At 50.1% G+C, this 24,013-nt stretch overlaps 1 protein-coding gene across 3 annotated transcripts in view; it reads right to left on the bottom strand.

Moving 5' to 3' along the window:
• Positions 1–1,277: 1,277 nt before the first annotated feature.
• Positions 1,278–24,013, bottom strand: part of LOC144722568 (endothelin-converting enzyme 1-like) — a 55,985-nt gene continuing 33,249 nt past the window's right edge. For 2 of the 3 annotated variants that reach the window (XM_078600749.1, XM_078600750.1), the window contains exons 8-19: positions 23,604–23,780; positions 22,720–22,859; positions 18,165–18,279; positions 17,479–17,592; positions 15,079–15,177; positions 13,816–13,893; positions 13,034–13,134; positions 11,429–11,548; positions 10,638–10,705; positions 9,971–10,161; positions 8,352–8,447; positions 1,278–5,609 (exon numbers count right to left, since the gene is read on the bottom strand). In XM_078600749.1, the coding sequence (XP_078456875.1) occupies positions 5,433–5,609; positions 8,352–8,447; positions 9,971–10,161; positions 10,638–10,705; positions 11,429–11,548; positions 13,034–13,134; positions 13,816–13,893; positions 15,079–15,177; positions 17,479–17,592; positions 18,165–18,279; positions 22,720–22,859; positions 23,604–23,780 (1,476 nt within the window). In that variant the 3' untranslated portion in view covers positions 1,278–5,432. The remainder of the gene's footprint in view (positions 5,610–8,351; positions 8,448–9,970; positions 10,162–10,637; positions 10,706–11,428; positions 11,549–13,033; positions 13,135–13,815; positions 13,894–15,078; positions 15,178–17,478; positions 17,593–18,164; positions 18,280–22,719; positions 22,860–23,603; positions 23,781–24,013) is intronic. The other variant, XM_078600751.1, reaches the window with a different exon arrangement.

Here is a 24,013-nt window from a genome sequence, read left to right as displayed (position 1 = left end):
TAGCTTATCAGTTACTTCCATAATGTACGGTATTTTGATCTTTTTAAATACTTGGGCAGTTTCAATGCTCGTGTAATTTTATTTGGTTTTGGCATTCAATGCCCTGTTGATTTGTGCATCATTGTAACCGTTAATTTGCAGCGCTTCTTTAACATGTTGAATTTCACTTCTCAGACTGTCACCATCTGACACTTTCTTAGCTCGATGAATGAGCGTCTTGATAAGAGCAGATTTCTGTGCGGTCTCCCCCAAAAAAACCTCTATTATGGATATTGGTCGTGAAAGCCTACGTGTTAAACTGTGTTCTTATTGCAGAAGTTCATCGCCTAAACTCGTGAACTGGCTTCGGTCTCCTGCACTTCGTTCCACTTCCGATGCAGAGCGGCTCCGTGCGTGGAGCGGCCCGGCGCTCCACTTGGAATGAGCAACACGTGGAGGTGTACAGCGTTGCACGCACAACAACCCCGAGCAGCAGAATCCAGACCACTCGCTCAAAAAGTTTAGCAAACATGGCCCACCAGTTATTCAGAAACGGTGGTTTGGATAAGGAAAACGGCACATGTGGCTGTGTTAATAAAACTCTCTTTCACAGCCTTGCACTCGCTCTTCTGCTCCGATGGGATTTATCGACAGAGATTATAATCGCTCCACTTGAGCAGAGAGGACACTCCGACTCTTGTCACCATTTGGATATTTAACAAGGGGGTGGGGGGGGCTGTTTTTTGAAGGTTTGGGGTGCCCCCCCCCCGCCGACTTCAGGGGCATGCCAAGACAGTTAACGCATTATGAAAATGGCAGTCAACACGGTGGTCCATTCACATGCATTCGTGCTCTTGCAAGAACACATTGTGGCAATGGCATTTATCCAGGAGAGCTTTAGTCGTCCCATTCTGTCATGTTAGGGCAGTTAGGCCCATTGAACGTTAAGGATTATTTACCTCGAAAAGCCTCACTTGAGCAGGAGGCTCCTGCCAAGTTTTCGCAGTATGGGGGCGATGTTGCTGTGTACTCTCATTGAGTAATTTGTAGTAAATTTCTTTGAGCATGTGGAGGACGTAAAAAAACACATACAACATAACTGGTATTGGCTAAATGCCAGTTAGCTATCGGAGACAACTGCAGAACCCTGAGGAAGCCCATGCAGAACAGAGGGAGAACATACAAACTCCACGCAGAAAAGCACCCGAGGTGGGAATCGAACTCAGGACTTCTTGGTATGGGCGCTACCGCTGCTCCGCTCCGCTGCCTTCATTGATCAAGCATGAATAAGGCTCAGGTATTTGCAGATCATTTTATTGCAGAAAAAAATTACTCCTAGTTAACAAGGATTATATTGCGAATCTCTCACCAGTATCCAGACACCCCCATAAAACCAAACTGAATATAAAATGTTCGTCTTATCTACGTAGTATCACCCCAACAAATGTTTACTTAACATCTGGAACGTTTGTCACGCCAGTTATTCTCAAACAGAATCTCACACAACAGTGGCAAGTACAATGCAACTCTGCATTTCCAGCAGCATTGAATGTGATGACAGCGACATTAATCGTTTCTTATGTTGAAAGTTGCGTGATTTTATATTTGGGTAACAATTTTATTGTACACACATTTCAGGGTCAACGTTGGGATACGAAACAATTAGTCTCACAAAACTATGAAATCAACGATCCATCAATCAACTCTTCAAGAAAATCGACTGTCCATTTGTGCAAAACGTGAAAGCAGCAAATACCGCTCGATTCTAAAACCCCGCTGCCAACAGCTGAGGAAGCCTCCAGTCACCCTGAACGTGAACACGGGTGACTGCGGGGTTTGTGGGTAGGATGAGGCAATTAGCTTGAATCAAATGAACACGGCACATGGCAGCGATAGCTACACGCAGCGTGTCGAGCCAGGCGGTGCTACAGCGGAGGCCTCAACTTGACTCACCGAAGGACACGGGGTTTGGTTCATGGGTGTTGGGATCCAGCATCCTAATCCCAACAAAACTCATGTTTACGGGCCACCCAATGTCTCAACTTGCCTTTTTAATATCACCATGGAGTTATAATTACCAACCCTCACGAGTTATTTATGTTAAATTCCATGCAGTATAGTTGCGTGTCAAAACGAGGATCCGTATCTAACATAAGGGTCCTTGCCTATGGGAATCTGGTTGTTCCCCAGCATGGATTCATCCAGGCCTGATGAGACAACTGAATGTTGAAGCCAGTACAGACTTTTGCTCGTGCTAAACCAATGCCGCTATGTGCTCCCAGAAGGCTTTGTGGCTGATTGGATGTGTAAACATTTTTTTTTTATGTGGAGGCGTCTGGTCTGCGTATTTACTCATTTCACCGTGCGACTGACCATCGTTTTGTTCTGTATAAGTGTCTTGTATATTATCTGGCTGAGTGGGTCAGTGGTTAGAGTATTTGGCAAGGAAAGGGATGAACGCAAGTTAAAATCTTGGTTGGGGGTTAACTGAGCCCATCACTCCTTCATTAAAAATAAAACAGTACCCCACCTGGTGTGATGTCAACAGTGAAAACTCGCGCCCACCACGGAAACGTGGATTTACCAGCGTTGCCCCAACTTGGGCAGGGGCAACGAGCCGTGCTGAAGCCGAACAACGCGGCGTGCATTCCCATTGCAAGGGTCAGGGCGTCTCCAAGTCTCTCAGGATCACGCCGTAGAACGTCGAGAGACATTTGTGCGAGACACTTTAGTGGTCGTCACTACTTTATGACGAATGAACGGACGAGCATTCGCATCTCTCTCGTGTAACGACGCGTCTCCCCGTGGGCAGCTGTCCCTGTGCGGCACGGCGTGACTCGGCGCGTAGCATTCGTTTCCCAGGAGGCGGCGGTGATTGCCGAGCACATGTCCATTTGTATTATTTCCTACAATTGAAATGAGACTGATATTGTGCATTGATTTGATCAAAATAATTTTGTTGTCTTTCTCCCACATCTCCGATTAGCACAGTTGGCTACGTACGGCGCAAAAGAACTGCAACATACAGTACATGATCAGCAGGTGACAGGCTACCGTGAGCAGAGGTAGAGCCGACTATGGTTTCGACATAGTGCAAGAAGCTCTGTCATCGAGAATTGCAGTGTGAGACTTGTCAAAGTTCAGTTCAATGTCTGCACACTGTCCAGTAGTGGCATGATTGTTTGCATGTTGACTACAGGGAGCGCAAAAACACGATACAGAAGTGGCATTAAAAGGTACACAACGTTGCAGTTGAGCAAGTCTAACATCTGAAAACATATTCAAAGTGCAAATTTTCAACCAAAATGGGACATTTCACAAAACATGCTTTACTCTGAATAGAATCTTTAACTTTACTGCTGCATTGTCCAGCAACTCTACATTTAATGTAACCCCAAAGGGCCACATATCACCATCCAAAATCCACTCTCTTGTCAGGAATCAGATACCGTGTGCAGTAAGTGTGCTTCTCTAAATGGCAGACCACAAGGAAACCCTCAGAGGGACCGACAAACAAACATCGCTCGGCAGCAGCAACACTGCCCGGAATGCATTCCCCACCCAGCCCGTCCACTATGCATCATCCTTGGCCGATGGTGCTAAGGCCAAGCTCAGTCACAAGTCGTGAGCAGTGGACATGTGAACAGGCCCCAGGGAATGTTCACATTCGTACAATTCGCGGGTAAACTTGTTTCCCCCGTCAACCAGCAGCACTGGGGGTCTGTCGATAGTGGGGTCGTCCCTTCATTTCCTCCGAACCCCCTCCAGCTCGCTCTCCCCTACCCAGCCTTCCCCGTGCTCGCGCTCTCAAAGTCGTTTCCATCCTTTAAGATGGAAGTGAGAGCGATCGCACTCCAGCTTTGTTGTTTAATGAGCAGCGCGCCGTACTGATCGCGTGACGGCGAGCTCCCGGCTCGGCCAGCGGTCACGACAAGGGCTTGCGGCCTTACGCAGGTTACTTGACAATTCAGAACTCATTCGATAAACCCTACAGCATTTTAATTGCGATGACTCCAATGGTGACGGTGCGGATAACCAGTATGTGGTTAGCGTTGGGGTTGCTGTCCATGGCGAGGATGTTGTTGGGCGTAAACGGGCGTGGGGCTGCTCACTAAGGTGCAGGTTTTGAAACATTTCTTAACACAACAACAAACCAAAGCAAACGAGTGAAACACAGGCGGCTAAACGATTATCCAGCAATTACAACGATAACAAATAAAAACGAAATAAAACAATTGATAATACGTACCGTTCACATGCAGCGATAACTACGACTACACCACCACCAAGTAAGGCCACGTGCGCGCACTGCCTCCAACCATTGGTCTCTTCGGTTTTCGGGCAATCCGTGGGGCAGCGTCAACCCACGACCGAATATCTGGGGTCCAATGACCGACCGTGGGAAGCCTACGCAACGCTCCACTTCCCTCCTGTTTGCCAAGAACCCTCCTCCTGTCCCAAGCAAAATCGATGCCCTATGACTCGTGGGGGTGATGTGTGTACCAGCCAATCGAATCTGTGACAGCATCAACGTTTAAAGCACAGTTTGAGAACACACAGTTGCGTGTAATCAACTCACTAATTATTTAGCAAATTATCTTAAATGTTACGCCTTATACTAAAGAGCATTAAAACTTGACTACAGCTACGTTAACGGAACAAACACGTTGATGTGCATCTACATGTTAACTTACAAAAATGTGGATAAAATGCTCTCGGGGAAAACGACAGCGAAGCCTCTGCCACGCATGTTCAAAATCTGTAGCTGCGAGAGAGTGCTGCCGCGGAAGGCACGATGCTGTGGTCGGGGAGCGGGGAAGCCGTGCCAGTTCAACGGGGTTCGGGGTCGATGGCGCTCGAAGACGTCATCCAACCGAGGGAACAATCACTGCCCCTATTGCATTTCTTTAAAAAGTTATCGAATGTGTTTTGTTTTAAACACAAGAATCAGTATAAAAATGACTGCTCGTATGAAAGAGCATTTCCTAATTAGGTTCAAAGTAACACGTTTAAGCCAATTGTATTGGCGAGGCCTAACAAGGATTAAAACCTCTTGATTTGGTGGCACGATTGGCCGTCTGTGTTTAATCTCTTGAGATGTGCAATACCTCACAAATACGGTTAATTATAACCAATCGAAATGGGTTGAGTGTTAATCCATGGACCAGAGCAAAAATTTGTACCACCCAAGGTAACATGCCAACGTTTTTATACTGCCAATACGAGTGGATTATTTGATAACCCACTCATTACGAATGGTTATCACTTCAGTCATTGGGCACACAAATTGTAACCCACGGAAGCGCTGCTGCTTCAGGTGGTACCGACAAGTAATATATCTGGTCTGGGCTCATTGGACCGAGTGGCAACAGCAAACCGACTCGAAGCAGACGTGCTGTGGCGGGACGGCACGCTGCTCCCGCAGCCGCCGCTGTCCATTCCCACGGGCACCTTCACCACACGCGGCACTTCTTCTCCGTGTTCATGGCGGAGCCCTGGGGGCAGGCGAAGGCCTTGGAGAACTCGGCGGAGTTGGAGAGGACCCCCAGCACACGGAAGCGAGACGGGCTGGTGGGGGCTGTCGCCAGCGTCTCCCGCAGGTGCTCCGGCGTCTCCGCGGAGCACAGGGACTGGATGGAGACACAAGGAGGGTGGCCAGATGGACATGAGAACAGAGAAACCAATGCTACCCGCTGGGGAAGCCACCCGTCACGGAATTCGCATCTGTATTCAGGTGGTAGGAACAGAGATTTACCAAGATCTCCTATTGGTCTCGTTTTGAGCATTTACAGGATTTCCCTGCGATTAGTTCGCTTATATACATTGCTGATGGATTAGGGAACATATTTCCTCATAAGTTTAATGTTTCGCATATGCGTTCTATAAAAAAATGCACAACATATTGAGCAATTTTTAAGCGAGGAACGCACGCTGTGAAAACGGACTATTTTGCAATGTAATACTGGACAGTAGACGCAAGCTGGACTCCACTATGTCGGACAACATGGTGGAGCTGCTGGAGTCCCATGGCAAGGATGCAGCTGTAACAACGAGCTGAGGTAGAGCCAATAAATCAATACCTCCACCACCACCACCACGAATGTTCACTGGCATTCACTGCTACAAGAAGCTGTACCAGCAGAAGATGAAAAATGCTGTCCAGCTGCCTTGGGACAGATTTCTTTAAGTTCTGCAATCAGGCCAGAATGTCTGAAGAAGAGCCCAGAAGGGAGGCAGCTTTCTCGAGTGAATATTCCTGCGGCTCCAGCGTCATTGTAGAGGCAGGAGAGACCCTGCCCCTTCGTCTGCGTAACTCCACCACTGCTCACCCCTAGAGCACTCGATCAGCAAGCTCTTAATCCATCTCTGATAAGTTTTACCTAATTATTTGTATTTATCATGAGTTAAAATATATGTTAATCATATGCATTTTTGTGCACTTCATGACATTTAGTCACACATATTTTATTCCAGAAATGTTGGCCAGGAACGCAACCTCTGATTTTAACATTATGTCTATGGGAAATTAGAATTCACTTGAAGTAATTTCGAGTTAAGTAGCAGGAACACATCCTTAACATATAGCAGAGAATTCCTGTATTTAGGATACCGCAGAGGAATGGTAGGCCTAGGTTGATTGACGAGCATGTCTGGGTTTGGTTGACAATCCTAGAAGATGGTTCCCCAACCACCAACTCTCGTCACATGTGGAGTGCCATAGATGGGCCACACTTACCAGCAGGTAGCTTGGACCCCCAGGGGAGGGGCCACTGTGCCAGCCCAAGAGGGGAGGGGCTGCTGGGGGCTCTAGGATCCTAGGCAGATAAGCCCTCGGCGCCAGGCCCTACGATCCCAGGCAACCCAGACAGCTAAGCCCCTTGGCGCCACCAACGGGGGGGGGGGGGGCTGTGTGCGCTCTGTGGGCTATCTGGGGGCACACACAACCCCACCCCTCGTTGGGCAAGAGGCATAAAAGGGCCACTCCCTGGCCGATCGGGGCCAGTCGCAGCTCAAGCCCCAAGACCAGCCAGCTTAGGACCCTGGACCCCCTCGTCCCGCTTGTCCTTGTAAGGGCCGGGACGTTGTGCGGGCCAGTGGTGGGACTCTGGGACTCCCGGCTCTACGTCCTTGTAAGGGCGAGTTCCGAGGAAGCCAGAGTCTAGAGCCGCACCTTGGCTGGGTCGGGTCAGGTAGCCTCCCCTAGGGTAGTTATAGCCGGAGGACCCCAGAGCGTAGCTAGAGTCAGGTACGCTAAGAGTAGGCTGTGTCGCTAGGCTGCGTCGCTAGGCTGTGTACCTAGGCTGTCTACCTAGGCTCTGTACCTAGGCTGTGTACCTAGGCTGTGTACCTAGGCTGTGTACCTATGCTGTGTACCTAGGCTGTCTACCTAGGCTCTGTACCTAGGCTGTGTACCTAGGCTGTCTACCTAGGCTGTGTACCTAGGCTGTGTACCTAGGCTGTGTACCTAGGCTGTGTACCTAGGCTGTGTACCTAGGCTGTGTACCTAGGCTGTGTACCTAGGCTGTGTACCTAGGCTGTGTACCTAGGCTGTGTACCTAGGCTCTGTACCTAGGCTGTCTACCTAGGCTGTCTACCTAGGCTGTGTACCTAGGCTGTGTACCTAGGCTCTGTACCTAGGCTGTGTACCTAGGCTGTGTACCTAGGCTGTGTACCTAGGCTGTGTACCTAGGCTCTGTACCTAGGCTGTGTACCTAGGCTCTGTACCTAGGCTGTGTACCTAGGCTGTGTACCTAGGCTGTGTACCTAGGCTGTGTACCTAGGCTGTGTACCTAGGCTCTGTATCTAGGCTGTGTACCTAGGCTGTGTACCTAGGCTGTGTACCTAGGCTGTGTACCTAGGCTGTAACAGAGTATCAGGACTGTTGAGGTTTTGCATTGTAATAAATAAGTTACCTCTACAAGTGTCTCCGGAACCCATTACACATGTTACACTTTGGGAGCCCGCGTAGCTCACTCACAGCCGTGTTGCTACCGGTTTCCTAGAGCAGGTTTCATAAAAAGTTATGTATTTTTTCAATTTAACAACATATAAGCAATGATTTATCTAAAATTGCATGAAAAGGCTACTTTTTGCTGTAAGCAAAACAAACCCAGTGGCAACACGAACGATTAATTTAGCTGTTCAGAAGAAAGTAACATGCGCAGGTTTTACATTTGTTGTGTGACAGTGCTGAGAGCCACAGGGAACACGAGTGCGCCGTACGTAGCGTGCCTACGTGCGAGTCGACGTGCGCACGCCCGTGCTTCTCGTACGCGCACGGTTGTTTATCCTTAAGTGGCAGGTGCGAGGGGCTGTGCCGAGCGGCGGTGACGCGGCACGGAGCGGAGCGCTGGGTGCAGGGAGTGGGGCACCTGAGCGAAGCTGACGAAAAACGTCTGTCGAGCATTCAGGCCGAGGAAGGGCAGCTGTGGCTCCTCTCCGTTCTTGGCGATCCAGTCCTCATAGGCCTGACACAGCACCGCACACACAACTCATTAGACACTTGTGAACAGTTTGAAAATGTTCCGATACATTATTTCTCATTATTATTCCTCTCGTTTACCGAAGAAAGCCTCACTGAGTCTCACGACACTTTTTATCATCACTCCCGGCACCACAACTGCGTCGGCCCTTGAGAAGCAGGATGCTGGGAATGACCGCGAGTCTCAATGTGACCTTGGGAATTGCCGTCATGCGACTACCTCGCTTCGACAGCTGTAACACTGCAGTCATCGGCAGCGGCCTCCACATTTAACTTATTTTGAGCTTATTGACCATTTATAAGCCCAAACAATTCTAAGAGACCTATTTTACAACCCTTGTAATGACGTGTTGCAGCTCGTGCCGCTGTTGCATGGCGCGTGGTATTGTATCGAGGCGTTCTCGTGACCTCGCTGCCACCATTTTCAGTTTGTAACCCGCGATGGTTTTTGGTTTTCGGCCAAAACTTTCTCCAGAACAATAACTGGCACAGAGGTGCCTCCTTACAAATGTTAACAGCTACTTTTCAAGAGCAGTTTGATATTTTATTGCTGTGGTCGTGGGCATCAAGGGATGTTTAAAATATTTAATAATAACAGTGAGTGGGGCTTGGGCGGAACGTGTCACGGCAAGGAGGGATTGGTGGCCGGTGGTCGAGACTAACGGCGGAGTGGAAGCCCAAGGAGGGAACGCGCCCAAGAGGACGGCCACCACAGTTTTTCTTTCAAAATAAAAAAAAAACTAAACAATGTTTTTATTTGACCAGGTAAGGCCCACTGAACTATACAGCTCTTTTTCCAGAAGTGACCTGGCCAGAAATAATAGCTTAACGAAATGGCTATAATCACATGAACATAGAGGAAAATACTTAAAATACACGTTGGTTCTAAATGTGGAGAGAAAAACCAGAGGACCCGGAGAAAAATCCATGCCACCACTGGGAGAACATACAAACTTCAAATACACAGGCGTCGGGGTTGGGTTTGAACCCACGACCTCCTGTATACTAGGTGAGGTAGTCAACAGCTCGCCACCGTGGCGATGTGTTGGAGCAACTTGCGCACCAGAAGGAGCAAGTGCCATTAGCGGGGTTGGTCGGGGGTGCGATGTTGATTGGGGTTCGTGGGCATCTTCGTCTTTGTGTCACTGTATGTCTGTGTGTGTGTCAATGCAATGTGGGAAGTGGTAGCGTAGCGGTCAGTTAGTGCGCTGCGCTACGAACCCGGTGAACAGAGTTCGATTTCTGCTCACAGCCAACACCAGTGACGATTATTTTAACAGGTTCTGGGCCTACCCAAAGGTTGACTCAGCCTAAAAAATTAGTACCTGGTCCGGTGTGTAAACATCGCCACTCGGGAAACAAAGGCGGCCGGGCATGGTGCTCGCCACCCACCCCCTCTTGTGCCACGTCGGCCTTCATAGACGCTCTCTGCTAACAGCACTCAGCCCCACCGGCCCGCTCCAGGCGCCCTGTGTTTGTGAACGCGTTGGCACGGGGCGGCGCTCTCACATGCAGGGCGGTGTCGAGGCCTCCGTTGTCGGCGACGTTCTCCGCCAGCGTGCGCGTGCCGTTCACGGCGAGCCCGCCGCTCGAGTAGTTCCCGTACTGATGCTCCAGGCAGCGCGCCCGCTCCTCAAACTTCTCGCGCGTCGCGTTCCTCCACCACGGCTTGTGGACGCCGCTCGCATCATACTGGCTCCCTGGGGGGCACACCGGCACTAACGTCACGACTCTACTGGCACAACCCCTTCCTGGGCCAAAGCGGGAAATGACCGTAATCTGATTTTGATTTCACCTGTGTACCCAGGAGGGTCCTGCCAAGATTTTGCAGTAGGGAACAATGTTGCTGCTACTGCTGTGTGATCCCAATTGAGCATATTTCAGGTCATGTTTCAGCATTGGGCTGTTTTGACCAACACCAGTTACGCTGTGCGTGATTCTAGCGATGCGAGGTAACCGGAAAACCCCGAAGAAACCCGTGCAGAATGGGAGGACTGATAACGGATACACTTCACACAAAGGCCACTGGACCTAGGATCTTTGCTCTAAACGTCAACTGTGAGCCATCAAACCACCTGCATTGCTATGACTGATCGGAGCTGATACACAATTTCCAAAACGGGAGACGGCATGTCGGTGTAACTATGATTGACGTACGATGGTGTGTCATCATTACCTTCACCATAGAACCCATGCAGAAACTGTCTGGCGATGACGGACCCAATGGCTCCATACCGCAGATATCTGGAGAGAAGATACACGTACGACAATACGCGTAATGAATAATCCCCGAGTAGACTTCCACTGACACTCAAGAATGCTTAACGCATGCTGCCTCAGAGAGGCAGACTTAGAGAGGTGGGACAAGGAGGGGGGGGGAACAAGGAGGGGGGGGGACAAGGGGAGGGGGGGGCGACGAGGAGAGAGGGGGGGGGGACGAGGAGAGGGGGGGGACAAGGAGAGGGGGGGGGAAAGGAGAGAGGGGGGGGACAAGGAGAGGGGGGGGGGGACAAGGGGGGGGGGACGAGGAGAGAGGGGGGGCGACGAGGAGAGGGGGGGGACAAGGAGAGGGGGGGGGGGACAAGGGGGGGGGGACAAGGGGAGGGGGGGGACGAGGAGAGAGGGGGGGGGACGAGGAGAGGGGGGGGGACAAGGAGAGGGGGGGGGGAAAGGAGAGGGGGGGGAAAGGAGAGAGGGGGGGAACAAGGAGAGGGAGGGGGGGATAAGGGGGGGGGGACAAGGGGAGGGGGGGGACGAGGAGAGAGGGGGGAAAGGAGAGAGGGGGGGGGGACAAGGAGAGGGGGGGAACAAGGGGAGGGGGGGGACGAGGAGCGAGGGGGGGGACAAGGAGGGGGGGGGCAAAGAGAGGGGGAGGACAAGGGGAGGGGGGGGACGAGGAGAGGGGGGGGGGGACAAAGAGATGGGGGGGGGACAAGGAGGGGGGGGGACAAGGAGAGGGGGACACACCTCTTCTGCTGGAGGTCGTAGAAGGGTGGCTGTAGAATCCCCATGGGCACGAACAGCTTATTGCGGTTATCTGTGTAGAGGTAACGACTCTCCACCTCCTGCGGTGGAAAGAGGTTGCCGCTGCAGAGACGCAAAAACACCGCGTCGAGATGAGAAAGCGGCCACGGAGTGCAGAACGATGTCACATTGAGGACCGTGCTGCCCAGCGATGACAATACACGCTACCGCTTTCATTCACGAGCCCGGGAGAAGTTGACTCAAGCCAACTTCCCGTGCAAATGAGCAATGGGTCGATGCTCATCTTACCGACTTTTGGGTGAAACACACACACACACTAGTGTGTTTACTCTATTACAACTAAAATATCGCAAATAATAATAATAATTGCGTGAGTGAGTTGTCCTGCACTGAATGGATGCTGCACTTGTCGGCATCACCAGGTGACCCAGCGGCATTTGCTGTCCAGCCCGCACCCTGCCGAGGACACTCCAGATGCCCCGCTACCCCTCCTCGCGCCCCCCTCCTTCTCTGCCCCCCACCCAACGCCCCCCCCCCCACGCACCCCCAACTTCAATTCCTGCTCACAGACAACATCGGTGACCGATAACTGAACCGGTCCTGGGCCTCCCCGAGGTTGACTCAGCCTTAAATGGGTGCCTGGTGCGGCGTGTAAACATCAGCATTGGGGAGACAAAGGTGGTTAGATGCGGTGCATGCCACCCACCCTCTTGTGCGCCGTCACGGGCTCTACATAGCTACTACTCGCTCGCAACACTCACCCCCAAGAGTCTGCTAAGGCTCCACGGGGGACCTTTGTCTTTAAGGGAGACCTCAACTGTAACGCCGTCAACTGGCCGCACTGAAACAGAATTTTCTAATTTATTATTTTATTATTCAGAAGTGACCTGGTCACAAATGAAGTGGCTTATCATCACGTGGAAATTTATAGCAAATACTCCACACGACCACGGGGAGAGAGACATTCAAACTGCAATATACAGCAGGCGTCAGGGTTGCGATCGAACCGACAACCTCCTGCACACCAGGCGAGGTAGTCAACATCTCGCCACCGTGACACCCCTGTACTGTGACGGTTTTGGAATCGCTGGGCGTATGGAATCACTCGATCCCTTCCGTGATGTCACGAGCGCTCTTGATGAATGGACCGGACTTGCAGCATGTGCGCGTCGTGAGACGATTGTTCACAAATTCACGAGGAACAAAAACAAAGAGAGCTCATATTCTTTGGGTCTTTCGGTAAAGTCACGTAGGTAGGTTGAAAGAAAAATAAAAAACTACGACGTTTCGATCACAACACAAGCAATCGTCATATTTTTTTCCTCCTGATGACGACCGCTGGTGTTGTGATCGAAACGCCGTAGTTTTTTTGTTATTTTCTTTCAACCTATCTACGTGACTTTACCGAAAAACCCAAAGAATATGAATTCCCGCAGTCACGAAAGCTTTCAGTCAAGATTTAGAGATAGCTCAATTGGCGTGGGAAGCAGAATTATTGTCTGCGTATTTATTTTATCGATTACCCAGGAAGACAAAGTTACACCGTTTACACTGATTTTCAAACAGACGAAATGTACATATACTCACTTGGTGTTCCAGCCTAAAGACAGCTGCTCCAGTGATTTCTTGGCCAGGTACTTGTAGTAGTTCACCATCGTGTGAAAGAAAGAGTTCTCATCCGGTGTGATCTACAAACCACACACACACACAGCAAGTCACCTGTCATTTCCCAGAAGACCCAGATACCAATGGTACTACTTGCTGCAATGCGACTAATTGGAAATGTATGCAGTGTTTCACAAATGCACTCAGTCACGAACGTAGTGTATGGTATATTTTAAACCTCTTGGGGCGACAGTAGATATTGTATATTATTGTTATTTACTCCACGTGTTTACCCAAGAAAGCCTCGCCGAGTCTCATGACTCGTTTTCAGGAGGGTCCTGCCAAGTTTTTGCAGGAGCGGTCGATGTTGCTACTGTGTGTGTGATCCCAACAGAGTCGTTTGCAGTGTCACTTTTCAAAATTGGGATGCTTGGCCAATGCCAGTTACATCGTATTTTTGTTTTCTTTAACGATGAGAGGAGACCAGAAAACCCAGACGTTTTTCACGCAGAACAGGGCAAGATCGTAGAAACTGCACACATTAAGGCGCCCGAGTCGGGAATTGAACCCAGGCTCTACTTGCTGTGAGGCACGAGTTGTTCCCACTGCGTTGCCACCCTGGCCTCCTAAACGAGTAATTTCACCTCGGTCTAACAATCCTTAAAATCTACACATTGCAACAACGTAAGGGATTACATCAGAAAGAAAGTTGTTGCTTCACCGATGGTGATTGCAATGTGTTTGTAGCGAACGATGAGGCTTACCTGAGCGTAAAAGCTGTTGATCCAGCCTGGGTCACTAAATTTATTCTCAGCTCCAACCAAGGGCTTCATCTCGCTCGCCTAAGCAAAGGCAAATAACGCATGCTGTCACGTCGCTCAGCACACTCGCGCTCTAATCACGCGACCCCGCTACTCGCCAACGCCTATTCAACTCGCACGCCTCAACCCCCCAGAGCTCCAGGTTACGCGAATGTGGGAGAAGAGGTGAATGTTCCGGTGGGACATTGATTGATACTCAGGGTGCGATTTACATCTCACCAGTAGCGCAGCGGCATTTATTGCCATTAATATTTGGTGTTTTTTGCTCTAATTTATATTTCCTTCATTGCTGTGCTCGTTTTTTTAATGTATATATACAATATTTGAATTGCACATCCTCTCTCACATCGCACATCGACGGGTGTAGATCAACAACGATGCGACGTTCCGAGCGGTAGTTCCAGGAGCATCGATGGTAACAGGCATCAGTCCCACACCGGACTCATCAGAGGGGGGGGGGGGGTCGAGGGATTTTCTTCAGGGGAAGGGGGCGAGAAGGAGGAGGCGCTGGGAGGAGGAGGAGTGGAGGGGGGCGGGGAGGAGAGGGGAGGGGGGTTGGCCCGTCATTGCCGCTCTGGGTCCAGGTGACGGGTGGAAGGTTGAGGAATTGTCGTCCTCGTCTCGAAGTTATCGCTTCCTTCATTTTGGTGACCCAGGTCCCTCTGGAGACTCATCCTGGTCTCCCGAGTTCTCACCGGGCTAAATAAAGTGAACTTGGGCTTGTCCTCCGTGTTCGCTGAGAGTTCCCACGAACAGCAGGGGAAGTCGTCCACACGCCGAGGGTGACCACGGCGTTCTCCATGTTTGTATCCCTGTTACCTACAGCGTCTACAGTGTCTACAGTATCCCTAGGCGGGGCCCGACTCTCGACAACCGCCAACCCCACCGAGATCCGACCCGTGCACTCGGCGGCTGACGCTACAGCGCGCCCCTTCCGCTCGAAGCGCCGACCGATCCACGCCCACGGCTGCAGCAGCCGCCACATGGCTACAACGTCGTCGTTACCGTACCGGACCGCTACTTCCGTAACACAAGCAACTCGACCGCCGCGGAGACGGAGCGACGGTAACATGGCGCATGACGGTGAACGACGACGTGGAGGGCGACGATGGTGCCCCTACGGCGGTGGGGGTGGGGGCGAGGGGGGGGCGAGGGGGGGGGCGAGGGGGGGGGCGGGGGGGGGGCCGTGCCCTTGCCGCCACTGACCTTGTCCCGGGCATCGTCTCGCGTCTTGTTGTCCATCCAGGTCAGTGTCGTCAGAGTGGTTTGGAACGAGAAGCGGACATTGTTGATGACTTCTTTCACCTAAGGAGTCGCAGTGCAAATGTAAATAAATATATCATTAAATGGATTTGCATCCGCGTGAAACGTAAACCATTACAGTCATTTGAAGGTGGAAATGACACGTAGCCTCACTGCGGACTGCCATCTCAATGACTTTTTGCGAGGTGGCCATGATTATACCATTTACAAAGGTACTGCAGGCCAAATCCAGAGGGCGACAGGGTAACACAATAAACACTTGCAACTCATAGCACAAGGACCTGGCTTCGATTTTCAACGCGGGGACTTTCTGTGTGGAGTTTGAATGCTCTTCGTCTGTTCTGCATTGGTTTTCTCCGGGTTCTCCGGTTTCCTCCCACAACGAACAAGAAATACAATGCCATTGGTGTTGGACAAACATCGCAAAGCAGGACATTTGTGAAAATTAGTGTTTGGATCAGTATGGTTTTCCTGGGTAAATAAATAATGACGATTCTTAGACCTTACAAATGGGGTTTGAATCCATGATCAATTTCAAGTCCGGAATTTTGCTTTAGCATCACCCATGCAAGCATTTTAGAATGAACACCTTTCAATGAATTTGTCTGTCATTGTGTGTACAGGAAAAGCTCTGTTATCCACCACCATCCGGAATGCTCTATTAACCGGCACCTGTCATACTAATCTCCCTTCATTTATCCAGAAAAATCCCGAAAGCCATCCGGCATCTTGCCGTGCGCTGATCATCGATCTGCTGCTCATGGGAGCTTCAGATACGGTGCTGCACGACAAAGATGTTCTACAATTGACCGGTGAGTACCTCTCTGTAAAAGGGTATTTAATTTATTATATCATAGTTAAAACGTAGGTTAAGCATCTTTTGTAAACATTGTATGTCCTTGGAAAATGTGGTGAACCTTAAGTATGACTCGCAGGTCACCGGCATGTTTAGTAAACTGGCACCCTCCAATCCCCATATATGCCGGAGAACAGAGCTTTTCCTGGACTTGCATTCGCGAAGTCATTCATGACCAATACGACTATAAACATCTATATACTATATAAATATATGTTTATATCACTGCATAGACTGTAATCACTGTCCTGTTCGGTCAGCGGGCAATGAAGCAAGCAAGGGGGTGGTGATATTGAGTGATCCATCCTGGGTTTAACCAGGAGGGAAAGTGTGAGGAGCTCACAAATCCTTGAAAGGTCTGGACACATTCCCATCGGTGAGCTCCTACGGCAGGCAAGGCTGCGTTGGCTGGGTCATGTAGCCCGCATGCCCAGCCACCGCATGCCCAAGCAGCTTCTGTTTTTTCCGCATAGAGGAGGCTACGACATGGGCTGAAGAAGACTGATACGGTACGGGAGGACGTGGAGCTGAGTAGACTTGTCGACAGTTGTTGGAGGCAGTCACCCTCCAACAACAACGAGGGCAGAGTAGCGACGCTCACAACAACGAGTGAAGCGCCGGGCGGCAGAAATGCAGCAAGTTGGCACAGCAGGGGGCACAGCTGGCGTGCATCTACCAGTCATCTCAGTCAGCCAAGCCATGGCACCTGGGTCTGTCCCGAGACCTCCTGTCAACGAGCCTTCGACACTTCACATGGCCTGAAACTGCACCTGGCCTGGCGCAGGCGCCGTGGTGATGTTACCGTCACTTATTGGGGAATGGCGGTTATTGGCATTGGTTATTGAGCATCACAGGGAAGTGGTCGCTTTCTTTCAAACAAAATCGCTGAGCACACGCCCCAACGCTCAAACTGTCAAGTGGAGAGCAACAACAGCAGGGTCAACGTTGCAAAATAGATAAGAGTCAACACGTTTCTTGAATTGATGAAGGTTTTTTTACGAGAACCAGGAAAAAGAGACGGAGGGGATTCTCCAGAGCGGAGCAGCGCGAGGGACGAAGCAGAAATGTAAGTGTTGGTGACCTGCAGTGTGCCGAGTGGTTGGGTGAGTGGGGTGAGTGGGTGGGTAAGTGTGTTGACCTGGATTGTGGTGAAGGTTTAACAGTGTCCACAAGATGAAACGGTCAGTGTCTGGCAGACCGAGTCTTCGACACAGGAAAAGGAATCGACGGGTGAAGTTCACAGGAACAGGAACCACTGTGGCAGCAGCAGCAGCAGTCGCAGCGGTAGAAGAGCGAAAAGGAGGCGATCGACCAGCAGTGAGCGAGTTATGGGAATTGTGCTGAAGGCAACTGGACAAGAGGCAAAGCAGCGTGGGGCTGTAGCCATCGTGAGTTCACAGTCTGACAGTGGGATAACAGTTTGCGTAGTGCTCCGTGCTAGGGGTGTTTTGTCCGCGCATCTGTTCCTGTGCTTTGCGTCCACGTACATCATCGGTCGTCTGCTCCTTGCGTGTCGCGAAGAAGAAGATGTCGCCCAGGGCGTAGGGCATGGCCCAGTTCGTCTTCTCCATGCAGAACTCCCAGCGTGCCGCACTGTAATTCTGCACACGGGAGGAGCACAGTGCTGTCATTGCGTCGCAACAGCCCAGCCAGAGCGCGAAATCCGGCACCTGCCCCGGTCATTACTGGCGGGTGCATTAACCGCAACATAGTACGCGCCGGCCGCTAAAGATCCCGTGAGAGTAGGGGCATCGCGTGCTACCGGCGTCAGAGTCCAAATTTGCCAAATTAAAAAATTTACACCGCACATGACTCAATCGGGATATCCATAGCAGAATAATACAATTTAATCGGAATATTTATGTATACTGGAGGAATTAAGCTCTTTTTCACAGATGTCCAGTAGGAGTGGGTAGGCATGTTAGAACAAACAATACAAAAACACGATGTAAGTGCAAAGTTAAAGAAAGGTAAACAAATCACCCCTCCTGTAAAAACGTTGTCCAAAAGATCTTTGCGCTAAACCAATGCTGCTGTAACAACTGCTCGACCAGATATCGTAACTTTCATCGACCCGAGTCAGCCAACACCTCCCCTCTCCCCAAGCCAGGATGTGCAACTCGCAAGCCGCTCCGCTTCTCCGGGCGGTTATTCAGCCGCGAGCGAAGCTCACCGTCTGCGCGTTGGCCACGGCGTCCTGCAGCTGTCGGTGAGGGGCGCTGAAGCTGTCGTCCATCGCGGGGGACATCGCTTGCACCAGCCGCCAGAGGACGTAGCCGCTCACGACGCTGCGGGTAGCGCACCGCACGCATGCACGCACGCACACGCGACCACGGCACTCGCTGGCACGCTAACAACGGCAAGGGGTAAGGCAGGAGGGCACGTTTCGTCGCGGGCTTTGGCATTAAGGTGCCTGGTGGGCAGCTCATTTCTATTGGGCCATACAGAAGGCTGTCTATGGTGCAGGCCAATCAGCGGCAAGGTCAATGCATGTAAAATGACGCTGCTCTACAATGTTTTAGACGTCGTCTGCTTCAGAGATGAAATGTGCTGTCTATTATGGATTTTGATGTGCTGAAAACAAACATGACAATTAAAACAACTGATTGGCTACTATTCCCAAGATATTTAAGTTTTTACATTTTACGTCTGTGTATATTGTGTAGATAGTAGAGTTTACTCGTAAATTGTAAACCTGGGTCTTTTCGCCTGTCCTGTTCATGTAACACTTGAAAAATCTGCAAAAAGGTTATATAAATAAAATGTATTATGAAACAAAAGGCAAAACACTATTATGTATCTATAAGTACATAGTTTAGTCCTTCTTCAGTGTCTACTCGGCGCTTCTTGGCGTGTCTCTTGTATTCATTAAATGGAGCATCTCTTGTGACTGTCCAGCAATAGTCTGCAAGCATTGATGGGCTCCATTTGCCCTGATAGAGTGTCTCCATTGTCGCAATGTCCTGGTGACAACGCTCGCCATGCTCGTCGCTCGCTGCTCCGCAGTTCGGTGGGAAAAAAAATCTAGATGAGAGTGCAAAAAAATATCTTTAGTGGCATGTTGCAACCAAGTTTTTGTAAGCCTTGAGGAGGTTTTCCACCAACTCCCTGTAGTTGTCTGCCTTGTTGTTTCCGAAAAAATGTGTTGCCACTAACTGTAAGGCTTTCCATGCTGTGGTAACAAAATCTTCCTTGATTCAACAAGTGGTGGATTCTGAACACTTCTCATCCCAGGCTCCAAGGACTGTCGGAGTGGCCAATCTATCTTGATGTAGTGAGACTCTCTCGTACCTTGTGTATCCAGCCTGCAGACCAAGCAAGAGGGCAACAACCTTCAAATCACCACAAAGCTGCCACTTATGTTGATCATAGTTCATGCACCTCAAAAATTGTTTCATGTTGTCATAGGTTTCCTTCATACGGACTGCATAACCAATTGGAATTGATGGCAAAACATTGCCATTATGCAACAAAACAGCTTTAAGACTAATTTTAGATGAATCAATGAACATTATCCACTAATCTAGATCATGAACGATGTTGAGGGCTGACATCACACCATCGATGTTGGTGCAGGCTACAAGATCAACTTCCATGAAGAATGGGACAAGATCATTTTGACGGTCACGGAACATGGAAACCCAAACATCACCTGCCAGGAGATTCCACTGCTCCAGCCTGGAGCCCAACAGCTCTGCCTTACTCTTGGGTAGTTCCAACTCCCTGACAAGGTCTTTCAGTTCACCTTGTGTTATAAGGTGTGGTTCAGAGGAGGATGGGAGAAAATCTGGGTCATGTGACCTTGATGGTTCAGGACCAGAAGTTTCATCCTCTTCCTCGTCTGACTCAAGTGAGAATGATTCTGGTGCATCAGGAACCGGCAGTCCTTCTCCGTGGGCTACTGGGCATATAGCTGATGGAATGTTTGGATAATGCACAGTCCACTTTTTCTTCTTTGACACACCTTTCCCAACTGGAGGCGCCATGCAGAAGTAACAATTGCTGATATGATCTGTTGGCTCTCTCCAAATCATTGGCACTGCAAAAGGCATAGATTTCCTTTTCCTGCCAACCACTGGCAAAGATCTGTTGCACAAGTGTTGCAGAAAATGTGTGGGGCCCACGTCTTATCCTGATCTCCAATTTTGCAGCCAAAATAAAGGTGATAGGCTTTCTTAACCGTAGTGCTTATACTGCGCTTTTGTGATGCAAAAGTCACTTCACCACAAACACAGCAGACGTTATCTGCTTTGTTCACACAAGTACAAGGCATCTCTGCTCACTTTGGCTAAACAGAAATGTGTCCCTTTGCAAAATCAAACACTGACATATAAGAGAGCACGACACTGCATGATTTCTCGAGCTGATATAGGGAAATTTGTTCAGCAGAGGGATGTAAGCCAAGTTATGATTGTATCATCCATAACTTCTAGGAATAACAGGATGCAACTCATATAATGTATGATGCAATACCAGGTTCAGATTGCATCATTCATTGTTTTTCTCATGAAGCAAGCACTGTCCATACCCCGTCATAGATTTATTCATAGATCCAGTCAGATATGTATTTTAGTCATTTCTGGTTTAAATTGAAATCCCTTCCCTTTATAACTCACATATATCCTCCGCCATTCCCAAGTCAAGGGTCATATATACTGACCCGTTAACATATCTTGAAAACTAGAGCCAATCAACAATTGTAAGTATCATTTTCATTCTCAGTGACCCAGAATTAGTCAAGTTGGACTACATTTATTTGGGAAGCATTCTGGCTGTAGACCACTGTTATCAGAGTATGTTTGTTTCGCCACAAGTGTGTGGTTAATGCAGACTTAGTTCCTTGCAAAAAATATGAACATCTCAACTCCTCCTGTTTTATTGCCAGTAAGGGTAAAACCTGTTCTTATTCTTCATCAGTTTTGATACTGGCAAAAAGGTCCCATAGATATAATTTATATTAGTTCGTTACAAATATTTCACCCAAAAAAATCCTCGAGATGTGAACATCTGCTTTGCAAGGGTGTCCAGGGTGTGAATTGACACAGCACATCGCAAAAGATTATTGATTTTGCACAACGCCCATTGGCTATCGGTCCCAAACCTCGATGTTATCTCGTTTGGTACTGACAAGACCCTGCCACGTGTGCCACGGTAGGCTGCGACGTTGCTGCGTGTAATCCCAGTTGAGTCATTTTGAGGATGTTTGGCCAATACCAGTTAGACCGTATATATTTTGTTGCTATTGGAGGAAACACACACACAGAGCAGGGGGAGATCACACAAACTCTACACTGAAAGGTGCCCCAGTGGGGAATCGAACCTGGGACATTCTTGTTGTGAGGCACGAGCGTTACCACTGCGTCACCCTTCCTCCTGAAGACACAGTCTCTGTTATTTTCAGATAACATTGTAAACTAAATCCACTCCATGCCTCCATATCTCTGCAGGCGCGAGTGAGCAACGGTGATACGGTGATCACACAATGCCCCACAATGCCCCACAATGCCTACGCCGACCCCACGTCGCGCTCCTGTGCCATGTGACTAGGCACCCGTTGATATAACTCAAACAATCTCATCACGCTCACAAGGAGATGTGCCCTGCTTTGCTTACAGGCACACACATTTACAGAGTTCTCTCCCTACCCATGGGCATAGTGCTTTGTCATCTCCTGGCTTGCAGGGTACAATGGCAGTGCAGCAAGTGGATTCGTTTCCATCTTTACGGGGATCGAGTGTTACCCCCGTGGCACACGTGGGTTTACTCCGAGGGATCCGCTTTCCTCCCACACGTATAAAACACTCATTCATGGAGTCGGTCATACATTCTCATATAGGACCACAGAACTCGGGCGATTGAGAGGTGACATGGCCTAGCGGTACCTCCACCTCCGCTTGTTGTAGTGGTTCACGGTGGAAATGCAGTGGCTGCCCTGATTCTGACTGCGGCGGCAATAACAACAATAACACTACACGCCCGATTCATTGTTGATTTCGGGGTGAGATTCACCTCAGTAAAATGTGCGTTATAAACCATCCTCCACCTGACATGGCCCACGGATAAAGTTGTCACGTGACGAACAAACGTGGCCAATGTATATCTGCTCCGGCAGCACCACCTCCGCGCTGGTGAGTAATCTCACAACATTTCACAAATGAGCCCAACATTTTGCTCCGTAGTTACACAACCAGCATCATCAGGCAGCCGCCAGAAAAAAATGCGCGCCCTCTTGTTTCACAGCAGACTTAATGATGCCCCGGCATCATTCGCAAGAGCAGACCATTGTGCACCACCGGCATCAGGGCCCAAATTTGCCAAATTATAAATTGACCAGCAAATTACTCTCCTGGGATTACACACGCGGCAACAAGCATTGCCCCCTACTGGCTGGCAGATCGATGCCCCGCGTCAACTCTTGCAAATTAGACTCATCCCGGTGTCTCCCGTGTTCTCCCCTGCTGAAACAAAATGAATGAAGTCATTGTTGGTGGTAGTGCACGGTTCTGTCTTCGCGAGCGCTTGTCTGTGGCTTCCCATGGCCTTTGCGCGTCACAAAGTTCACGGTGTTTTTGAGACGCAATTTTTCTTCCACAAAAGATGCAACGCGCAAAATAAAACATTACTACACGACGTGTTCACTGCATCGCGAGTCGATGTGCCGGTTTTGCTTGAGCGCGGCGTCCGTGAGCCAATAAAAAGGTGTGCGAGCGGTGCACGCGTGGGCGTACGAAGCGTCCGTGTGGTTGAGGAGCGAGGTGAGGTTTTCGAAGTAAGCTGTGGAGGACACGAGGAGCCCCGCCTCCTGAGGAAAGCCGCCTGGAATTCCCTTGTGCAGATACGCTTGCCAGTTGATGAATGGAGCAATGGCCTGCAGAGGGAAAACGAGGAAAAACTAAAAGCTCGTTTTGTCTTTTTGCAGAGGCATTTTTCATTTACACTGACATTTTTTTAAATGCAGGTGCAATTTGTATGTATGTTGGGCTTCTTTCGCACCGCACGTAGCCAACCGTACTACGGCATTACAGTGTCTTTATCGCAAGAGGTGGACATGTGTCCATACCCGATCCCATCTGTGTAAGCGTCCGTGTGCCTGTTCATGGCATCGTGCAAGCGTCTCTCAGCTTGTCTATCCATATTTCCACCTGTCCACGTGTCAACTCTGCCGTAAGTTGGTCACCATATATGATCAGCCAGTCCTGTTGATCGAGGTGCGATTGTATTTAAAATCACCACGTAGCCACATTCAAAATGATCGCTGCTTCATTACAGAGACGCATATAAGAGGCTGACATTATCGGGTATTGGAGGATGGTGCAAGACTGACGGGCAGGCAGACTGAGCGGGGAGTTGCTCTTTATACCGCGGCAGATGCGTCATTGGTCTTCTGAGACATGCCGGCGTGGTGCACCATCGCGCACAGCCACATTAACGCCACAGGCACATTTGCAAAATGCTCTTGGCAACGAAACCCGCCGGAGCAGAGAGAGAGAGGAGTGAGCTCCTCACGCCAGAGCGAGGGTTCGCAAGGTTCCCAGAATCCCGTTGTGCACAAGCCTGGTCGTCACAAAGGGCGGCAAACAGAGCAGCACGCGGCACAGACCCATTTCCTCACTTGCAAGCGATCCAACGTCACTTCGCTGGGCTCGGCAGGGTCCCGAGTCCGGGCCACGATCGTGGCCAGCGTCGACTCGAAGCTCAGCACCTCCTGCATGTGCTGCCGCGCGTCCCCCAGGCTCTGGCCCAGCAGCACGGCCGAGCGCACCATGTAGTGCAGATAAGTGGCCCGCACCTGTGCAGACCACCCCGTGACAACAGGCTCGCGTGGTCACACGGCACGGCGGGTAGCGCATTTGCAGAGGTGTGTGGTACCAATCCGAGAGCCCTGCCTGGTTACTGCCGCGCTGTTTATTGAGCGGAAAACACTCCGCGCCGTTTGCATTGCAGCAGACGTTAAAGATCCCCTGACGTCATTTGAAATGAGGACGCCACTGTGTGCCGGCGGCATGGTCCTCATTTGCCCAA

This window comes from Lampetra planeri, chromosome 15 (genome assembly GCF_965212315.1).
Source record: "Lampetra planeri chromosome 15, kcLamPlan1.2.h2, whole genome shotgun sequence".
NCBI classification, from domain to species: domain Eukaryota; kingdom Metazoa; phylum Chordata; class Hyperoartia; order Petromyzontiformes; family Petromyzontidae; genus Lampetra; species Lampetra planeri.
Note: the sequence above shows the minus strand (reverse complement) of the source record. Positions and strands in the feature narration are given on the sequence as shown.